Here is a 19,295-nt window from a genome sequence, read left to right as displayed (position 1 = left end):
TTTCTCAAAAGACAATAGCTCACCTTCATAAAATGCTTTCTAGGGCCCCTGGGAATCGTGAGATGCTTTGCTTGTAAGTATACAAGCTAGGCATAATGATTATTATCATTTTATAAGATGATAAACTCTTAGATCACACAACTAATAAGTGATAGAAGTGGTTTGATTATTGAGTCTTTCATCCAAACCCAAGGTCTATCTATTACAGCCCAACAGCCATATCTAGCCTACTCCTAGTTTTAGAAATAAAGTTTCATTAGAACACAGTCATGTTCATTTATTTACATATTCATTTACATATTTCATGCTACTATTACAGAATTGAGGAGTACCTTTGGGAGAAGTAAAATACTTACTTCCTGGCACTTTATAGAAAATATTTGCTGGTCCCTACTCTAATCTCCCACATGACACAGGATTTCCAGTGAGTCTGAAATTCATAAAATTACAGAATGAATTTTATTTTGGAAGACCTTTGGAAGTCTCCTCCATTACATACGTAAGACATTCTGGGCAGGGGTCATGGCATATTCTCCAAATAACAGAGTTATGATCAACACAGAACCTCCCTGCCTGGCACAGTTCCTTTCAACTGGCCGTGCTATGATAACAAGGGACACATGTCATTATCTCACTTCTTCTACAAGCTCAGACACAAACTCAGGAGATCATTTGCAAGGTAAAATGGAGTGATTCTCAAGCTTTCTGATCACAGAACCAATTTTTGTCTTTGGGTTTTGTGTGTAGTCTATTGATTTAATCATTAGTTAGATGACTAAATTTGAAATACTTAGTATATCTTCCTATTTCCATTTAGTAAATTGTTTATCAATGCACTTAACCTATTGTGTTTCGTTGTTGGTGGTGTTTGTTTGTTTTAATACTGGGGATTGAACCCAGGGGTGCTTAATCACTGAGGCACATCCCTACCCCTTTTCTATTTTTATATTGAGACAGGGTCTCCCTATGTTACTTAGGGCCTCACTAAATTATAAAGGCTGGCCTCTAATGTGTGATCCTCCTGCCTCAACCTTCTGAGTTCTGAGATTATAGGCATGTGCCAAACTATTGTTGTATCTGGATATTTATATATTCCTTACTGTGTTCTATGATTCTTCATAGAGTAGGGATATTAATACATTGTCTGTAATATATGTTATAAACATTTTCCTTGTTGGTTCTTTGGTACCTTAATTTTATTATGAAGGGGATTTCTTAATATTTTTCTGTATCCCACTTGCAATGTACCAGAAAATATCTATGATGGTGAACCACTTAGTTTCCTCATTTGCCTTATCATAATTCTGGCATGAAACTATATTAAGAAATTTAATTAAAATAATATATTACCATATCATGTTTATAACTAGGACATGAATTTAGCAAAACCTTCCCACCAAGTTTTTAGATTCCTGGTCTTTGAAATGCCCTCCATCCGAGTTACAATGAAGACAAATAAGAAAAACACTTCATACTTTTAAAAGTTGTTGTAAATCACAAAACAAAAGAGTTTTTGTGTGTACAGATTGATGTCTAGTGTATCTAAAGTTAAAAATGTGAAATTTTAAAATATTTATTTGTTATTAAATTTAAAATAATAACCAAACTAATGCGTGTTAACATCAGAATGACAATGTCATCCTACATTTAGTAGCCTATGGAAAATTCCACAGTATAACTATGAAAGAGTGAGAATTTAAAAAGATAACTAATATCTTATAAGCATTTTAGGAATAGTTTCAACCTTGCAGACCCCATTAAAATGACTTGGTTCCCTGGAGACCCTCTGAGCCCACATTTCAATTAACACAAAGCAACTAGAGATTAAAATTCAAAATGTCAACAATCCCAGCTAAAATTAAACCTTAAACAGGCACCAAATAAAATGAATTTATATGGATTCCTAATCTCAGCATCCTGAAGAAACCTATCAGTTCTCTATCCGGATCATGTTTTTTAATGCATAAAATAAAATACAGGCGATTATGAAGAAAATTGCTAATATTACAAAGCACTTCTGTGCAGAGGCCTGGGTTAGGGTCCTTGAATGCCTTGTTCCTCATTTAGAAGTGTTTTAAGTCCTCTCTGTGTAAATGGTGACCTACCCCCAACAAATCTCCATCATAATCTTGCAGTCCCACCTCCATCTGCCAAAGTCTTATTCACAACACCTTAACCTTTCTTCATCTAAAGATCAATAGTGATTGCCTGCTCAAGTCCTACCTACTCTTTCATATCTATTGCCTCATTTGTACCTCATGGTAAAATATTTCATTGCCTTTTTTTTGCAGTTAAGGTATTTTTTTTAATTTTTTCATTAGTTGCTCAAAACATTACAATGATCTTGACATATCATACATTTGATTTAAATGGGGTACGTAATCTTAATCTAAAATGGTAAATTCCTTGAATTTTGGGACTATGTGTCTCAATATTTTCTTATGCAGTATATTCAATAGCAATTTGTGGTAGTTGACTGAATGACAGAATAAATAAACATTTTCTTAATTGGACACTTGGACTTATTTGTATCTAATGTAATCTTTTTCTTTACAGGTCTTGGCCACCTGTAATATTGAACAGTCTTTTTTCAATGACTGGTTCACAGGACATCTGAACTTCCAAATCGAACACCAGTGAGTACTAGCAATAATTCATGAATATGCAAGGGTATTCACTTTTATAACACCCCAAAATATAGTTCAGAGTCCTTCAACTGAAAGTCTCAGCAGGAAAAAATTAACCAGTATTTTCTGAAGGCTGCCATTTTTCTGTTAGCTTCAATGGTAAGGGAAGGAGAGAAGAAACGAAGGAAGACGTTGTAACAATTATGAGAAAATGGAATGGAATCTCAGATGTCAGTAATTTAGTTTTCTCATACATTCATTCTTTGAAATTGGAGATTGTGTGTGTGTGTGTGTGTGTGTACATTTTGTTTGCTGGTAAAAACAAAAAATAAAATAAATGATACCACTTGAGTAAACAAGTTGTATTGAAATGTAATCACAATTTAATTTAAATATCTATGTTGAACCAAAGTTACAATAACCAACAATGAATTCTAGTCCCTTATGCGATTTCCAAATGGTATATGGCAATACTTTACCAAAGAGTTAGTTAGGTGGACAAACACTAAAGAAAGATAAAATGATAATACCTGGAGGGTTGATCTCCCCAGAATAGTCAGGGAAGACATTTTCCATATCTTCTTTATATAAGCCATATCTGGGAGATGCAGAGAAGAAAAGAGATCTTATACCTGTTCATGTGATTTTATCATCCTTTCTTTTACAGTAGTCTTTAAAAATCTTAGCAAAACAAGAAAGCGTTATTGTTCATATTTCCTCAAAGAGGAGGTTAAAATCCAAGAAAGTTACCGACTAAAGAGTGAAAACCTTGGATAAGACCCAGATCTCCTCACTTCTTATTTCTGTCTTAAAACCCTTCCCTGTGTACTATGACTAGACCTTAGTGAATACTCACCTATTCATGGGGTAGAAATTAGATGGATAGAGAGAGAGACAGACATAGAGACAGGGGGTGAGAGAGTTCTTCAGCTCTCCTCGGAAGTTCTAAATGATAGACAGCCCCAAAATAACCATATTTGATGGAGCTTATATTCCTTCTGTTAGCATTTCCCAAACATTGCCACCCACATGGCTCTGGCTCACAGAGGTGTTAAGAGATGAGAGCGTCTTGGCAAGAGTGCTTGAACTTCCCAGAAGTATTGAGCAAGGTCAAGGTTGGGTCTACATTGCTAATAGAATTGTATTTGGTAATACAGGAAAGAAAACTCCTTTCCTAAGCTTCATGTCTCCTGTCTCTTTCCCTAGTCTGTTCCCCACGATGCCGCGCCATAACTATCACAAAGTGGCACCTCTGGTGAGGTCACTGTGCACCAAGCACGGATTGCAGTATGTGAATAAGCCCATGTTGAAGGCATTTGGAGATATCATCAGGTAATAACATCACTTCTCTTGGCTCAGACCTCTCATTTCCCCCTCACTGCCAGTCCCCAGACTGTTCACTAGCTCATGAATCACTATCTACCCAACATCCATTTACTAAGGAGCACCTGTGAGTCCAGCACTAATATCAGAGTCTGCATAGGACAAAAACTACAGCAATAATATGTCTCGCCATCCTACTCTCTTTCAGGCTTCTTGAAACCAAGGCTTCATATCTTTTGTCTTTGCATTTTCCCTAGAGCTTTGTGCATGCTTTCGAATTTGGATGGTAGGAGGGACTCTCAGATCTTTTGGTCCACTACTGCCAACTCAGATGCCTGCCAGCTCTACTGGGACACTATGTGCAAAACAGATGAGTGACAGGCCCTGAGTAGTGAAACCAGAGGAACTAAACATCCATGCTAATCCTGAGCCCTTTACAGAGTTTCCTACAATGCTGGGCAAATCAACAGCCAATGGTCTGTGTTTAGTAACTTTTTCTTTTAAAATTGGGTGGTGGGGGGGAAGTACTTTGAAGAAGGCCAACAATGCCAGGCCTGTTCCTCATTAAAAAACTGGGTCTCATCTGACCCCTATCTACTGCCCCAGCTCAGACTCTCCACAATTCCCTCTTCCCTCTCTGACCCTCAAATTCCCTGCCTCTGGATATTTTGTCCCTTTGTCACTTTTAATTTCCACCTGGAATGTTCTTTCAAATAACCACCTCCTTTCATAAGGCCCTGTCAATCCCCACTCATGCTCCAAGGCTCATCACTATTTCCTTTTTCTCATGTTGGTCTTCACAGATCTTCAAGACTAAAGCCACCAGGTGCTTTTATAGCACCTAATTCTCCTCATTGACGATCTTTATCCCAGCCATGATCAAGAAACTTATTGGATGATAAATAATTTAATGCATGTCTCCTAAGCTGGACCAGGAACTCCCTGTAGACAGTACTCACTCCTCACCATTGCTATAGACCCAGAGTCTAGAAAAGTATGTTCCTCGTTAAAAACCAGGATCGATAGAAACATTGGTATATAAGTGTATGGGAACACAGAATAAAATGAAAACAAAATTCAAATCTTTCCCATAAAGGAAAAGTGGAATCACCTGCTAAAAATAACTCAGTAGTTTGTTGACCTCTTCCCTGGTCAACAGAGAATGACATTTATCAGATATAGCTGCAAATGACATTACCCTGAACCACGCAGAGGAACTCAATGTTGCATGGAGAAGCTCCTTTTCATTACAGTCTTACCTCCTGATTTTTTTCCCTCCTTCCACACAGGGCCTTGAAGAAATCTGCAGCCCTCTGGATGGATGCTTACTATGAATGATGCAGAACCCTTCTTTTGATTGTGTCTCTGAAGTGGGTTGGTGAATGTGCAAGAGTTCTTCCCTGCTTATCTGGGAACTAACTAGCACCATTGGGATACCTGGGTGTGCCAGGAACGTGAATCCCAAGGATGTACCTTGACCCCTTCCCTGAAGGTCTTCTCTGGAAACAGGAAGCAGAAGAAACAAGATGACTTTGGCCACAGGAGCAAATTTTTTTTAATTAGGATCTTGAAATTAGTCCTACCAATAGACCTTACTCAGATCATCTCAGTCAAGGGATGTAATTACAGGAATAGGTAAAAGTTTCACAAATGAACTGGCCAAAGGAGAGACATCTGATGAAGTACTTTAGAAAAAGGTGCAATTGCTCTTAGAAGGAAACCACTTATTTAAGAAGTCTGTTTAAGCACAGATTTTTGCTTGTTTCTTTTCAAGTATGTGAACTCCTTTTTCTTTAAAAATTGATCAAAATCAACATTAAAATATCTTTCAGTATTCACTTCAGACTTTCAATCTTGCATCCACCTATGTGTAGACATACATCATGTTTCCATAATGAGAAATTAGAATTTCCATAGGATCCCTTACAGGAACTTTCAACCTCCAGCCTAATAGCAACTGACCAAGCAGCTCTTTGTTTAAAGGTGTCTTATAATTGGCTGAAAAAATAGACTGTCCCTTAAGTGCAAAATGGGGTTGCATCCTCCCTCATCACCAGAGCAGAACTACTGTGCACTCTTAGTGGGTCACCCAGATGAAAGAAAGAGCTATGTCAAAGCACTTTGGTTTGGCACCAAATTAAATGTGTCTTAAGAGAGTTTTCCCTGAGAGAGTTTCAGTGCTAGAGAAACGAGTGTTCACGCTCAGTTCCCAACGGTGTCTGGAGTCTGTGCTTTTGTTCCGCTATCCACAAGGGTATGACCTTAGCTGCAGGGAGGGAAAGTATGATCACACAAGCTTCCTTCCCCAGCTCAAAAAAAAAATCAGCATTATTGGTTTATCTGTTGTCTGAAATTCTACTGGTAAGCATTCACCCCTCCAAACCATGTAAATAAGGTTTTGGTTGTTTGTTTCTTAATTAAATCCCTAGTGAAAATAACATAAAAAGAAATCCTGCACAGCTCCTAGGGAATGAAGAACATACATAGCTAAGAAAATAAGAAATGGTCACCTGGGAGCAACAAACGTTGAAAGGGTCATAATATCAAATAGGGAAGTTGGGCAGGGGATGAAAAGAATAAAGGGCTCTCGTGACTTCATGATTCTTCCTAACGGTCCTATCAGATCTACGGATAATTTCTCTTGCCTGAACTCAGGGTTGCAGGAGGAGGTGGGGTCCATGGCTGGCTTTCTCTCTCTTTCCTGGTCCAGTTCCCAGAGATTCTCAAGCACTGCCTGTTCTCCTGGTACTGGAAACAGCAATCAGACCTCTCCTAGAAAAAACTTGATTACCTCAGAAGAATTTTCCACTTAGTGTCAAAATTAGTCCACTTTCTTGTACTCAGAGTTAGTCACCATGCAATTCTAGAAAAATCTGGGAGATATAGATAGATTAGTTCAAAAACAAAAAAAAATCAGTTCAAAAAAAAAAGGTGCTCAGTTAGCTAGTCCTTGGCTTCTCTTTGGAAGTGTTGATTACAATTTTTTTTCACCTTACTCTTTATTAGTTTGTTCAGATTTTCTATTTCTTCTTGATTCACACTTGGTAGATGGCATATTTCTAGGAAGTTATCTATTTCTTATAAGTTGTCCAATTGGTTGGTACAAAACAGTCGTGATCGCTTATGATCCTTTGGATTTCTATGGTTTAAAAAAGATACAAACGAAACAGTGTCCTAAGGATTCACAAACACAGAGCAAGCCATGCTTGAAAGGGAACCCAGAGAATTATAAACACAACATCGAGTGTTTATAATTAATAAGAAAAATAAGGCGATAGGTAAGAAAGAAGGTAAGTGGCAGCTTGACCAGCTAAGATGGAGTGAAGGTAGTGGGGGTGATAGAGTGGTTCAGACACTGGACTCAGAAGCAGACTGTGACCCAAGGGAATGAGAAGACTTGAAAGAAGCCAGTGGGACTGAAGCAGAGGGAGCAAGGGCTAGAATGCTCTACAAGGTTTGACAGGATGCATAGGGACACTTAGAGTTTGTCTTCACTCCAAGAACCATGAGCATCCATTGAGTTTCACTTGGGGAGTTCAATATAATTCTCAGAAGTGATTTAGAGACTCTGGATCCTCGCTGATTAATTGAGCTTCATCAATCCCATTGAACAGAGAACCTTATGGTAAGAAAGGCAGACATAAAATGGCCTGAGAAAACGTTCACCTAAATTCTACCTTAGTGATCAGTGGTCTGGGAAGTTTGAAGGCAACCAGCTTTGGTTCTCAACCTCTGTTGGGCCTATTGAAAGAGCAATAAAAATATAGTTAGTACTTCACTAAGTGCACATGACTGTCATCACAAATGAGAGAGAAAAATTAGTAGAGATTGTGAATTCAGAAAAAATGATGATTTTTATTGATTAGTCACCTACTATGCAAATTAAAATTTACTCCATAACTACACACCTTTTGGTGTTCTCTTAATGCAAGATTTTTCTGATTACAAAAATATGTTAATGTAATTCCTTCCAATTAGACACACATAAATTTTATCAAATATATGAGAAGCGCTTCTATATTCTTATTTAATTCAGCATCATGTCGTCAAGGTTAATTCATGTTATACATATTGCAGGATTTCCTGCTTTCCTGAGGTTGAATACTATTCTATGTACATACTATATTTTTATCCATTCATCTACTGATGAACTTTGTTTCCGCGTCTTGCTTATTATGAATACTGCTACAATGAAGATGGAAATGCTTAATGACTCCTTTAAGATGTTAATTTCAGTGACAAAACTGTATGGCCACATGTACTAGATGGAATCTAGATCACTACCTCTCACCCTCTACAAAAACTCAACTCAAAATGGATCAAAGACAATGTAAACCTGAAACTACGAAAGTACTAGAGGAAAATTTAGGAGAAACATTTCCACATATTAGCTCCACCCTTCATCAACATGGTTTCATCTAATCCTCATAACAGCCTCGAGGTGCAGGTGCTAAAATTAACTTCACTATGTGGATGAAAATCCTAAAGGAGGCTGAAAATTTTCCCAGATTTCACAGGTAGGAACTGGTGGAGGAGGATTTCATTCCTAGGAATACCTGACTCCCTAGTCAATACCCATTTCCCATGCCAGGAAATCCAAAGTAAAGGGAAATCAAGTGGCATTACAAGACATCGGCAATTGGCATTTTGGGGAATATGTCTTATAGTTTCTCAGGAGCTGATGGAATGGGCATGATGGCAGTGAACCCTCCACACCACGGTGTTACACCTTAACAGGTGCCTGGGGAAAGGAACACAGGAGAAGCATGCAATAGACATAAGAAAGCGTCCTTAGTGACCAACATCTACTCACTAATCCTTAAAGAGTACCCAGCTTGGGGTGATTTCATGTGGAGAGACTCAAACTTAGATTTAATCTTTCAGAAGAGACAGACACTGTATTAAATATGGAAGGACAGGATGGACAATGGATTTAAGATTATGCAATTGCATAGCATGAATTCAAACTAGGGAAAATTCCTATTCCCCATGATTGTATTTGCATGACTTTCCCCAATACCTTGTTTCCTCTAAAGTTTCTTCCTTCTTGACAAAATTAAGCAATAATAATTAGGCAATGATAATTTGCCTATGTTTTCAGTTGGGCACGAAGTAAAGGAAATTGAATTAGAAGTCAGAAACCTAGATTCTAATTTCAACTCATTATCTCTGTACTTTTCAATGAACTTGGGTCAGGTCACTTGCATACTTCATATCTCAGTCTCCACAAATATAAAATAGGTGTAGTGCATAATGTTACTGGCCTATATGAAATCATAGAACAACTAAATGAAGTAAAGCAGAATGATTTAATTAGTGGGGAACACCCATTCTTTTGATGATGATGATGATAATGATGATGATGATGATGATAGTGATGATGATGATGAGTAGGATTTTTCCCATTCCAGATCCACTAAAATTAAAAAAAAAAATCATGGAGTCACATCGATCCACAGGATGGAAATATACTGCATCATTTCAAGAATGACAAGGGCTTCTTTCCCTAGGTGAGAGGTTTATGAGTCACAAAAAAGCAAATAATTTCTCCTGTTGCAACAAGTAACACCTATGAGTCACCTTCCACTCCTGAATGCACTAAATAATCTGGCATCAGCAGCCAGATCCCAAGCTGGAGGGGTAGTAGGCAGCCAAGTTTAGGTAGTAGTTACCTAAGCTTCTGGTTAACCATGTGAGCCTTGTTGTAGGAATTCTTACCAAATATAATTATATGATTTGTTGCTTAATCAGTATATAACAAAGGACTTCCTTGACTATTTCCTTGCTAATCATCCACTCTCCTGGGACAATCCTAGAACAACATAAAGTATAGGAACTTGAACTTAAATGCTACTAAGAGAAAGAATGCACCCATATGTGTTTTCTTTTCCAACATTGTTTACAAAAATTTGCAAACAGATGGAAATTTTGAAAGAATTTTAGAGCGAACCTCCATTAGCTGTCACTTGATTCCAAAATCAATATTTTAGTAAAGTTGCTTCACCCGGTATCTACTTACATACTCAACTTTAGGGTTTGGATGTGATGTGTCCCCCAAAAGCTCATGTATGAGACAATGCAAGAACATTCAGAAGTGAAATGATTGGGTTATGAGAGCCTTATGATTGGATTATGATGGGGATTAACTGAGTGGTAACTGAAGGTGGGTAGGATGTGACTGGAAGAGGTGGATCATTGGGGGCATACCTTTGGGGTATATATTTGTTATCTGGGGAGTAGAGATGTCTCTCTTTGCTTCCTGATCATCATGTGAGCTCCTTCTCTCCTCCACACCATTTCCACCATGATGTTCTGTCTCACCTCAAACCCCAAGGAACAGAGCCAGCTGTCTAAGGACTGAGATTTCTGAAATTGAGAGCCCCCAAATAAACTTTTCCTACTCTAAAATTGTTCCTGTCAGGTCTTTAAGTCACAGAAATTAAAAATCTGACCAAAACACCATCATTCAAGCTATCCATTAATCTATTAGATTTTGCTATCTACTAAAAGTAAATTTCTAGAGGTTTAATTTTAAAAATAAACCTCAAATTATACAGATAATGAAGTCCATTTCTCATCTTTAATAGACTTTGTGAAATTGTGTAGCTGCTTTACCTCAAGGAAATATAATGTGGTTACCTTTTCTGAAAAATCAGTTACAAGAACAAACATATCTAACTATTCATCTCTCTATGAACATGTATACATATGCACACACCCAAACACATATATGTATGCCTTTTGTACTTTTTTATTTATGCATGTCTTTCATTTTATTTATTTATTTTTAATATTTTTGTAGTTGTAGATGGACAGAATGCCTTTATTTTATTTATTTTTTATGTGGTGCTAAGGATCAAACCCAGTGCCTCCCACATGCAAGACAAGTGCTCTGCCACTGAGCTACAGCCCCAGCCCCATGTCTTTCATTTTATATCCATCATTCTCTTTCATTTGGAAATGTTTTTTGAGGACCTACCATGTGTCAGGCATTGGACCAGGTGATATGAACTAGAGAGGCAGAAAACTCTAGTAGCTTTTACTCTAGTGGAGAAGGATGTCTGTTGACAAACAAATGGAAGAAAATCTAAGATTATTGTATATCAATGAATAAACAGGGTGATATGAAAATGATGACTAGCAGGGAAGTTTAGGAAGTCAGCAAAAGGTAAATCTGAAGAAAACATGGAAGGAGCCTGTCATGAGATCCTGATGAAAAGAAGCATCAGAGACAAGTGCAAAGTCCCTGAGTTAGGAACCAGAGTGGGAGGCCTGTGTGACTGTGGGATGGTGTGCAAGGCCATTTCCTCCAATCACTGAAACTTCGTGTATTCATGAGAGCAATGTATCTTGGCTACTCAACAGCATTCACAATGATTTTCTGTTACTTGTACTTGCATAGTTTTCTCTGGGAAGAATTCCAGAGGAATTCTAATCAGGTGAATTCTCTCTTTTATAAGCTCTTGTGTCCTGTGCTCCTGACTGATGTAATTGATCTCTGCCTGCCCCACCCACTAGACTGAAAACTTCAGGAGAGTCGTGACAAGCACCTGCTACTTGACGTTACCAGCCTCAGCGCATTGTGTAGCATACAGTGTTCCATCCGTGTTTTAATGGTTAGTTAGAGCAGTGGTAGATCAGCCAGAAAGTAAAATTGAGCTCATATTGAAAAAATTCTAAAATGCTAGGCTGTGCTTGGCTTAGAAGAACACATGGTTCCACATGGAAGAACATGAAGGGACCTCCCATGAGATCTCCGTGGGTGGTATCATCAGAATCAAGTGAAAAGGCCTTTGAGCCGGGAAGTGTCATAATTGGAATCGGGCTCTAGAGAGACCCATCTTGAAGCCACAAGATACTGATACAAATATAAACTGAAAAAGAATAAATAGGGGCATTTTGTGGACCCTGGATCCATAGAAGATGGTAAGGAATTAAACACTAGGGGAAACGTAAAGAGAATTGGAAGATTAGATTGTTAGTTTTCTATTAACCAAGGAAGCAAAAGTAGGAGATGGAAAAAAAACCAAAGAGTTTCTTCTCAATACATTCAGTTAATAGTATGAAAAGAAAACCTATGTGAAGATAACTAGGAAGTAATTGGAGAAAAAGTTCTCTGGACCTTGGAAGGGGAGTAAGGTCAAAATCTACCAACTTGGATGCAATGTCCAAAGAACTCACCAAGAAAAAGAGGAGAGAAAAAGATTTGATATGAAAAAGAATCTTAAGGATATTTTTCTGTGTCTGGAGCCATAACTCAGTGGTAGAGCACTTTAACCAAGTAACCCAAGTAAGCCCTTGGTTTAATGCCCAGCACGAAAAAAGAAGAAGGAGGAGGAGGGGGGAGGGGAAGAAGAAGAAAAAAAGAGGAGGAGGAAGAAGTAGGAGGAGGAAAAGAAGAAATTTTTGCTTCAGGGAGGAGGAGGATAGAAAAAGGGTCCACAAAGATAAAGAAAATGAACTGGGATCTAGCAGGAAATATAAGAATCAGATGCAGAAAATGAGAGAGGTGATAAATAAAGAAAATGCTGAGAGATAAACCATTGAATGTCATATTTGATTAACACAATTCATTTTGGGAATGTTGAGTAGGGTTTCTATCAAGATATCTAGGCCGAGAAATGTGTACTGCACACGTTGCCATTATTCTGTAAAAGTCATTCATTTGTTCATGTTTGGAAGTTTGTTGTCATTTTTGAAAGCACAGATGAGAATACTATATTTGCAGAGCATCAAACCTTCTTCTAAAATGGCACAAACATAATATTGTAGAGTTTATATGAAACACCAGGGTAAATGGAAGAGGATACTCAGTATCCTGATAATCAGTCTGGGGTCTGCACTGCCCAGTTGATCCAGCTCACCTCAAAGATGAGAGGAGTGGTACAGCAGCATATCAGATGTCCCTGCATACTGGCTGCAAACCTGTGGTCTGCACACCACTGCAAGGGCACATGTGTCTGGATTTCACTGATATGTCTATGAATATTCAGGAGTTCATATGTATCAGTAATTAAAATATTGAATCACTACCATGTTGGCTGGTAAATGGCCACTACCCAAAGTTCCACAATTCCTGATCCCTGACAACATGACCTTTTGCTAGGACACCCTCCACCTCAATCTGCCCAAGAATTAGGGTGGGTGTAATTTTCCATACCTTTTAGGCCCTATTCAAAGTACTAGAAAACAGCTTGTTTACAAAAGACAAATATCCCATCTAAAATCTAATTTAAGCTCCAGGTCTTGGATGATTAGAGCTTGACTGTTTCAACATAACCTACAAAACCTCCTAATTAAAGGCAAAAAACCAAAACTGCAGAATGTCAAAACACAGTGAGAAAAACAATAAATAATCTTTTTTTTCCCTCTCTCATGATAAAGCACTCCAAAAATTCCTGGTAATTGCTTCATAGAATTCAACTCTGTGTTCAGTAAGACCAAAAATATGCCTGTGTATACAGAATTTTTAAAGCCTGCAATTTGGATCCTTTGCCCAGTCAATTGAGAAGTATTTACAAAAGAGATCTGGGTTCCCTTCTTTTTTGTGTGACAAACCCAAACATTTGACTCAAGCCAAGGAAATCTTTGTTCTGACATCTGCTTTAATGGTGAAGAACCAAGCAGGGAGGAAGAGAGAAGAAGGCTAGGCTGCCATACACCACCTGGAAAGTTAGTAGCCATGGGGGTTCAGTGACCAGAACCCTGTAGGTGGCTTCTTCTCTTGGTAGTTACAGTTAGTTAATGCTCCCGAATCATTGTGTGACCACAAATTTGCTGCTTCTTCTCCAGAGATCACCTCCTTTATCCATAGATGATGAAAGACATACAAAGGATTATTTTAAACTTCAAAACATGGAAGTGTTGGTAAGATGGCTGCATCTCCCTGGACAGTCCAGACATTTGTATGTGGAGATCCTTTTTATTATTTAGCTATATCCTATAAAAGGCAGTCCTCTAGTGTTCATTCCAATTTAGGCATAAACCCCTGTGCCCTCCCCCACTGCTATAGTCTGAAAGATATTGAAATTTTAACCCGAATGCAACAGTGTTTAGAGGTGTGGCCTCTGGGGAGGTGTTTAGGTCACAAGAGCTCCATCTTCATGAATGGATTAACACCATGATAAATAGGGTTTAAGGGAGTGAGTTTTCCTCTCTTCTGCTCCCACCAGTGTTCCTCCCCAGCGAAAGACACAGTGCTCAAGTACTACCTTAAAAAACAGACTGGGGCCTTGTCAGAGGTCAAACCTACTGGCACCTGGATCTTGAACTTTCCAGCCTCCCACATTGGGAGAAATAAACTCCCATTCTTCATAAATTACCCAATTTCATGTGTCCTGTTATTACAAACAAAACAGATAAAGGCGTCAACCATGATTACCTATCATTTCCTAACCAATAACTTATTTTATTCCCTTATAATATTTAACACAGTCTTAAATTATTTAATGGTCCTCTTATCTCAGCAGAATATGAATTCCAACACGGAGACCTTGAAGAATGTTGGACAAATGAATTAAAATATCAGTATATGCTTGTCATTAAGAAATAAAAACAAAAACTAAATGAAGATGCATCAAAAATAATGGTGTCGAAAAGTAAAGTCCTTAACAGCACTGAAAAAAAAATTCAATGTCATTTTACAGAATGAGTAAGCACTGGAGGAAATGCTTTCTCATGCTCTAAGTTAAATGAGAAACTTATGTAGGAAAACACCTAAGTTTTCATCTAGGTGTAATAGTCTAATAAGTCTCATAAACAGATGGGTTATCTTGCACCAATAGGTCTGGGATGCCTTCAATAGGCCTTAAACTTTTTATTAATAGCTTTAATAGTATTTCATACGTCTTCCCTACCAGAATGTAAACTTCTTGAGACTCAAGCACTGTCTTATATATTTATTTGTTCATTTTTGTGTTATTGGCAATCAAACCCAAGGCCTCGCACATGCTAGCCAAGTGCTCTACCTACTGAGCCACACCTTCAACTCTCTCTTGCTCACTGCCAAATCCTCAGTGTGGTGAGGGGCTGGGATAAAGTCAGGTACTCCATAAACAGCTGCTGAATGACTAGATTATAGAGACTCTTCCACCTTTTGTAAAAAAATTTGTTGGCCATGTAGAAATCATGAGGCATCCATCATTTTGGATAGCAGAAAACTCTCATCAAAGTGTATAAATGTCCCTGTGTCATCTTTCTCAGTTTGTGGAACTGCTTAAACATTCATGAAATTATTATTAGCTCAAGAAATCCCATCAAAAATGTTTCAGGAATTGAGAGCCAAATCCTAATGGCAGATCACACAAAGAAGGTGAGCAAATGTGTCACAGCCCGGTCCCTGGGAAAGTCTCCCTTGCTATATATAATAGGATGAAATGGTAATGAACAAGTGGATACTTCAGGGAAAAGGATGGATTTGTCTCACTTGCATTGACTCAATGAAAAATATAGATTATCTGAAATGAAGACTCCTAGAGACCAGCTACCCCTGCTCTCTCAAAGCCATTGGACTTACTGCAGAGCACCCACTCACACCTGTGGGAGGCTGACAAGAGCTGAGCCACTCAACCTGATGAATCCATTTGTCTTCCCCAGGTTGTTTAAGCAGAGGGTTCAAGGGGATAAAGCTTTGCCTTTGCAATAGGCTGCCTGAGTCACCATGCTGCAGAGGTGTGTTCCGTGGGAATGTTCATTCCACTGAGGAATTCTTTAAAGGGCCAGCAGAACCCAGGCTTTGACTCCATCAGCAGCTTTTCACCATTTTCAGATTTTGAGGAAGTCCCTTTCAAAGTTTGCTGTAAAATATTTCATGTTTCTACTATAGTGATGCTTGGGTTTCTTGGTGGTGGTGGTAGTTATGTGTTGGGGGGTGGGGGGTTGTTATGTCCTATCTGATTTTCCTGAACTTTATTTCAACCTACTCCTTCTTTCTCCATCACAATTAAATGGCACCACTAGCCACACAATTGGTTGGAACAAGAATCTAAGAGTCCATTTTTTTTTCACTTCCTAAATTCAATCCAAAGCAATTCGTATAAATTCTTCTTTTTCAAAGTAGTTAAATTAAATTCCATTCTATTTCATGTATTACACACTAGCTGAAGCTGCTGTTAAATCTCATCAAGGGTTTCCCTTGTTTACATTCTGTTTGCTATAGCCACTAAAACATGAATTCCATGAAAGTTGTATCCATATATTCCTGTTTGCCTGTCTCTTCACAATGCCTAAAGTGGTCCCTGGTACACAGTTGGCATATCTGCTGCATTAATATTGGACACTGTTGAAACAACAGAACATCTAACATCAAATCACTGAATTTATGCTTTTCCCAGGGACATTGCATATAAAAACTTTTAGTGCAGTGCCTTGAAATGGAAAGCTCTTGTAAACATTCTTATTGATGTATGATTGTAGCAGTTATCACCTGAAATTCTTAAAAATAGAATTAAAATATTTCACAACAATGAAAAATAAGTATCTGAGGTGATGGATATGTTAAATACCCTGATTTAATTTTTCTAGATGTATACATGTATCATAACATTTCTTTTTTATCAAGTTTGTTTTTTATTGATTCTTTTTAGTTATACATGACAGTAGAATCCATTTTGATAAAATAATGCAAGCATGAAATATGTTATTCTAATTAAGACTCCATTCTTGTGAGTGTACATGATGGTGGGATTCATTAGGTATTTTCATATATACACAAAGGTCAATATTTTAGATTCATTCTACTGTCTTTTACCATTCTTATCCCCTCTTCCTTCCCTTCATTCCCCTTTGCCTAACCCACTGAATTCCCTTTTTCTCCCCTTTCCTTTTTTTGCAGTTTAGCTTCCATATGAAAACTAAACATTTGACCTTTGATTTAGGGGGACTGGCTTATTTTACTCAGTAGGGTAGTCTCCAGAACCGTTCATTTACTGGCAAATGTCATAAAGTCATTCTTCTTTATGGTTCAGTCATATTCCATAGTGTTTATACCAATTTTCTTTATTTATTCATCTATTGAAGAGTATCTAGATTGGCTCCATAGCTTAGAAATTGTGAATTAAACACAATAAACATTGATGTGGCTATATCACTGCTGTGTGCTGATTTAAGTCCTTGGGATATATGTCGAGGATTGGGATAACTAGATCAAATGGTGGTTTGATTCCTGTTTTGTGAGGAATCTCCATATTACTTTCCAGAATGGTTGTACCAATTTGCAGTCCCACCAACAATGTATGAAACATTCCCCTTCCCCACATCCTTGCCAATATATGTTGCTACTTACATTCTTGATAGTTGCCATTCTGACTGGAGTGACATGAAATCTCAATGTAGTTTTGATTTTCATTTCTCTAATTGCTAGAGAGGTTGAACATTTTTTTTCATATATTTGTTGATCATTTGTATTTCTTCTTTTGAGAATGGTCTGTTCAGTTCTTTTGCCCATTTGTTAAGTGAGGTTTTTTTATGTCATCGTAACCAAAAAAAAAATTATATATATAATCACTTGTCAATTTTCAAAACAATAAAATATGTATAGGAGAAAAAAGAGGGACTGTGAAGAATAATTGACCAAGATATATTGGGGTAGTGGATGGCAATGAAACAACATAATCAATGCTGATTACCACTAACAAATTTAGCTTGGATTGTCCTAATAATACAAGCAGTTGGTCAATAAAAGAGCAACTACAATGCTGTCTTCTGTTTGGTAGGTGTTTTGGCAATGGATTTAAATGTATTGAACTATTCATCAAGCATGGACTGAATAACCGAATGCATGATGAAGTCCTTAAATGCATGAAATTCTGTAGCTGGAGAATACAATAAATAAAATGAAGGCTGCAATGAGTGCCAAGTGTAGGCTTCAGCAAGCAGAATGAAGAAGCCGTGAACTCAAAGACAAGTCATTTGAAATTACATCATCACAAGGGAAAGCAAAAAAAAAAAGAAAAAAGAAAAGGAATCAAGAAAGTTTATGGGGGTTGGGAAATATTGCATGGATTATGGAAGGTTCAGGAGAAGAGACAGAAATAAAGGAAAAAAGATTATTTGGCAAAATAAAGATTGAAGACTTCCCAAGTCTGGGGAGAGATTCATGCATCCAGGTACATAAAGTTCCAAATTCTTAAATTTGGATATTTAACCCAAATAGGGCTTCGCCATCATATTATAAATAAACTGTCAGAAATCAAAGAAAAGGAAATTTTTGACGGCAGAAAGACAAAAGAGGTCTATCATATATAATAGAATTTTCCTAAGACTTTTAGCAGTTTCTCAGCAGAAACTTTACAGGGCAGAAGACAGTGGGCTGATATATGCAAAGTGATAAAAAAAATTGTCATGTAAGAATATATTACCTGACAAACCTGCTTTTCAGAAATGAAGGAGAGATAAAGACTTTCCCAGATCAAAAATAGCTTACAGTTTATCACCACTAGACCTGTCTTACAAGTAATGTTAAAGAGATTTATTCAAACAGAAAAAAGAGGATAACTAATATGAAAACGTGTAGTTATAAAACTGGTAGAGTAAGTACATAATACTACAATGATAGTGGATAAATCACTTTCAATGCCAGTATAAAGATTGAAAGTGACTATAACTACAGTAACTTAATGGATACACAATGTATGAAGACTTAAATTGTGGTAGAACTTTTAAAGTGCAGTTTTTCAGGAAATTAAAGTTATTATCAGCCAATATTATTATAACATAGGGCTTTCTATAAGCTTCAAGAAATGACAAAGCAAAAACCTGCAGTAGACACACAGAAGGTAAAGAAAGAAATAAGTCAAAGCACAGGACTATAGGAAATGATCAAGTAACAAAGAAAAACAGAAAAAGAACAAGGAAACAGAAAACAGTTACAAAATAATTGAACAAAGTTGCAATAGTAAAGCCTTTTGCATCAATGAGTACTTTAAATATAAATGAATTAACTTCTCCAATCAAAGATATTGCCCTAATTAACAAAAAAGGCCCAACAACAGACTCCCTACAAAAACACATTTCAGCTTTCAGGACACATGTAAACTGACACCTCTTTCAGGCACAAGCAGGTGCTCTGCAGTAAATCCAGTGGCTTTGAGAGAGCAGGAGTAGCTGGTCTCTAGGAGACTTCATTTCATAACAAGGCATGGACTACAAATGAAAACCTATAAAGAACAAGTGGCTATATTTATCTGATGAAACAGATTTTAGGTCGAATGCTGCAACAAGGCAAAGAGGTATTTTTAAATAGGAATAAAGATGTCAATGCATCAAAATGCTATAACAAGTTAAATATATATGCACCCAACAATGGAGCACTGAAACATATAAAGCAAATTTTAATAAATCTTAGGG

At 37.4% G+C, this 19,295-nt stretch overlaps 1 protein-coding gene across 1 annotated transcript in view; it reads left to right on the top strand.

The window, feature by feature from the left end:
- The window catches only part of LOC113195172 (fatty acid desaturase 2-like protein FADS2B), a 29,884-nt gene extending 24,596 nt beyond the window's left edge, over positions 1–5,288 (top strand). Inside the window, exons 10-12 of the mRNA XM_026406596.2 lie at positions 2,557–2,636; positions 3,834–3,959; positions 5,240–5,288. Coding sequence (XP_026262381.2) covers positions 2,557–2,636; positions 3,834–3,959; positions 5,240–5,288 — 255 coding nt within the window. The remainder of the gene's footprint in view (positions 1–2,556; positions 2,637–3,833; positions 3,960–5,239) is intronic.
- The last annotated feature ends 14,007 nt before the right edge of the window (positions 5,289–19,295 follow it).

Source organism: Urocitellus parryii, chromosome 4, assembly GCF_045843805.1.
Source record: "Urocitellus parryii isolate mUroPar1 chromosome 4, mUroPar1.hap1, whole genome shotgun sequence".
Classification (NCBI taxonomy): Eukaryota; Metazoa; Chordata; class Mammalia; order Rodentia; family Sciuridae; genus Urocitellus; species Urocitellus parryii.
This window is presented reverse-complemented; position numbering and strand designations above follow the sequence as displayed.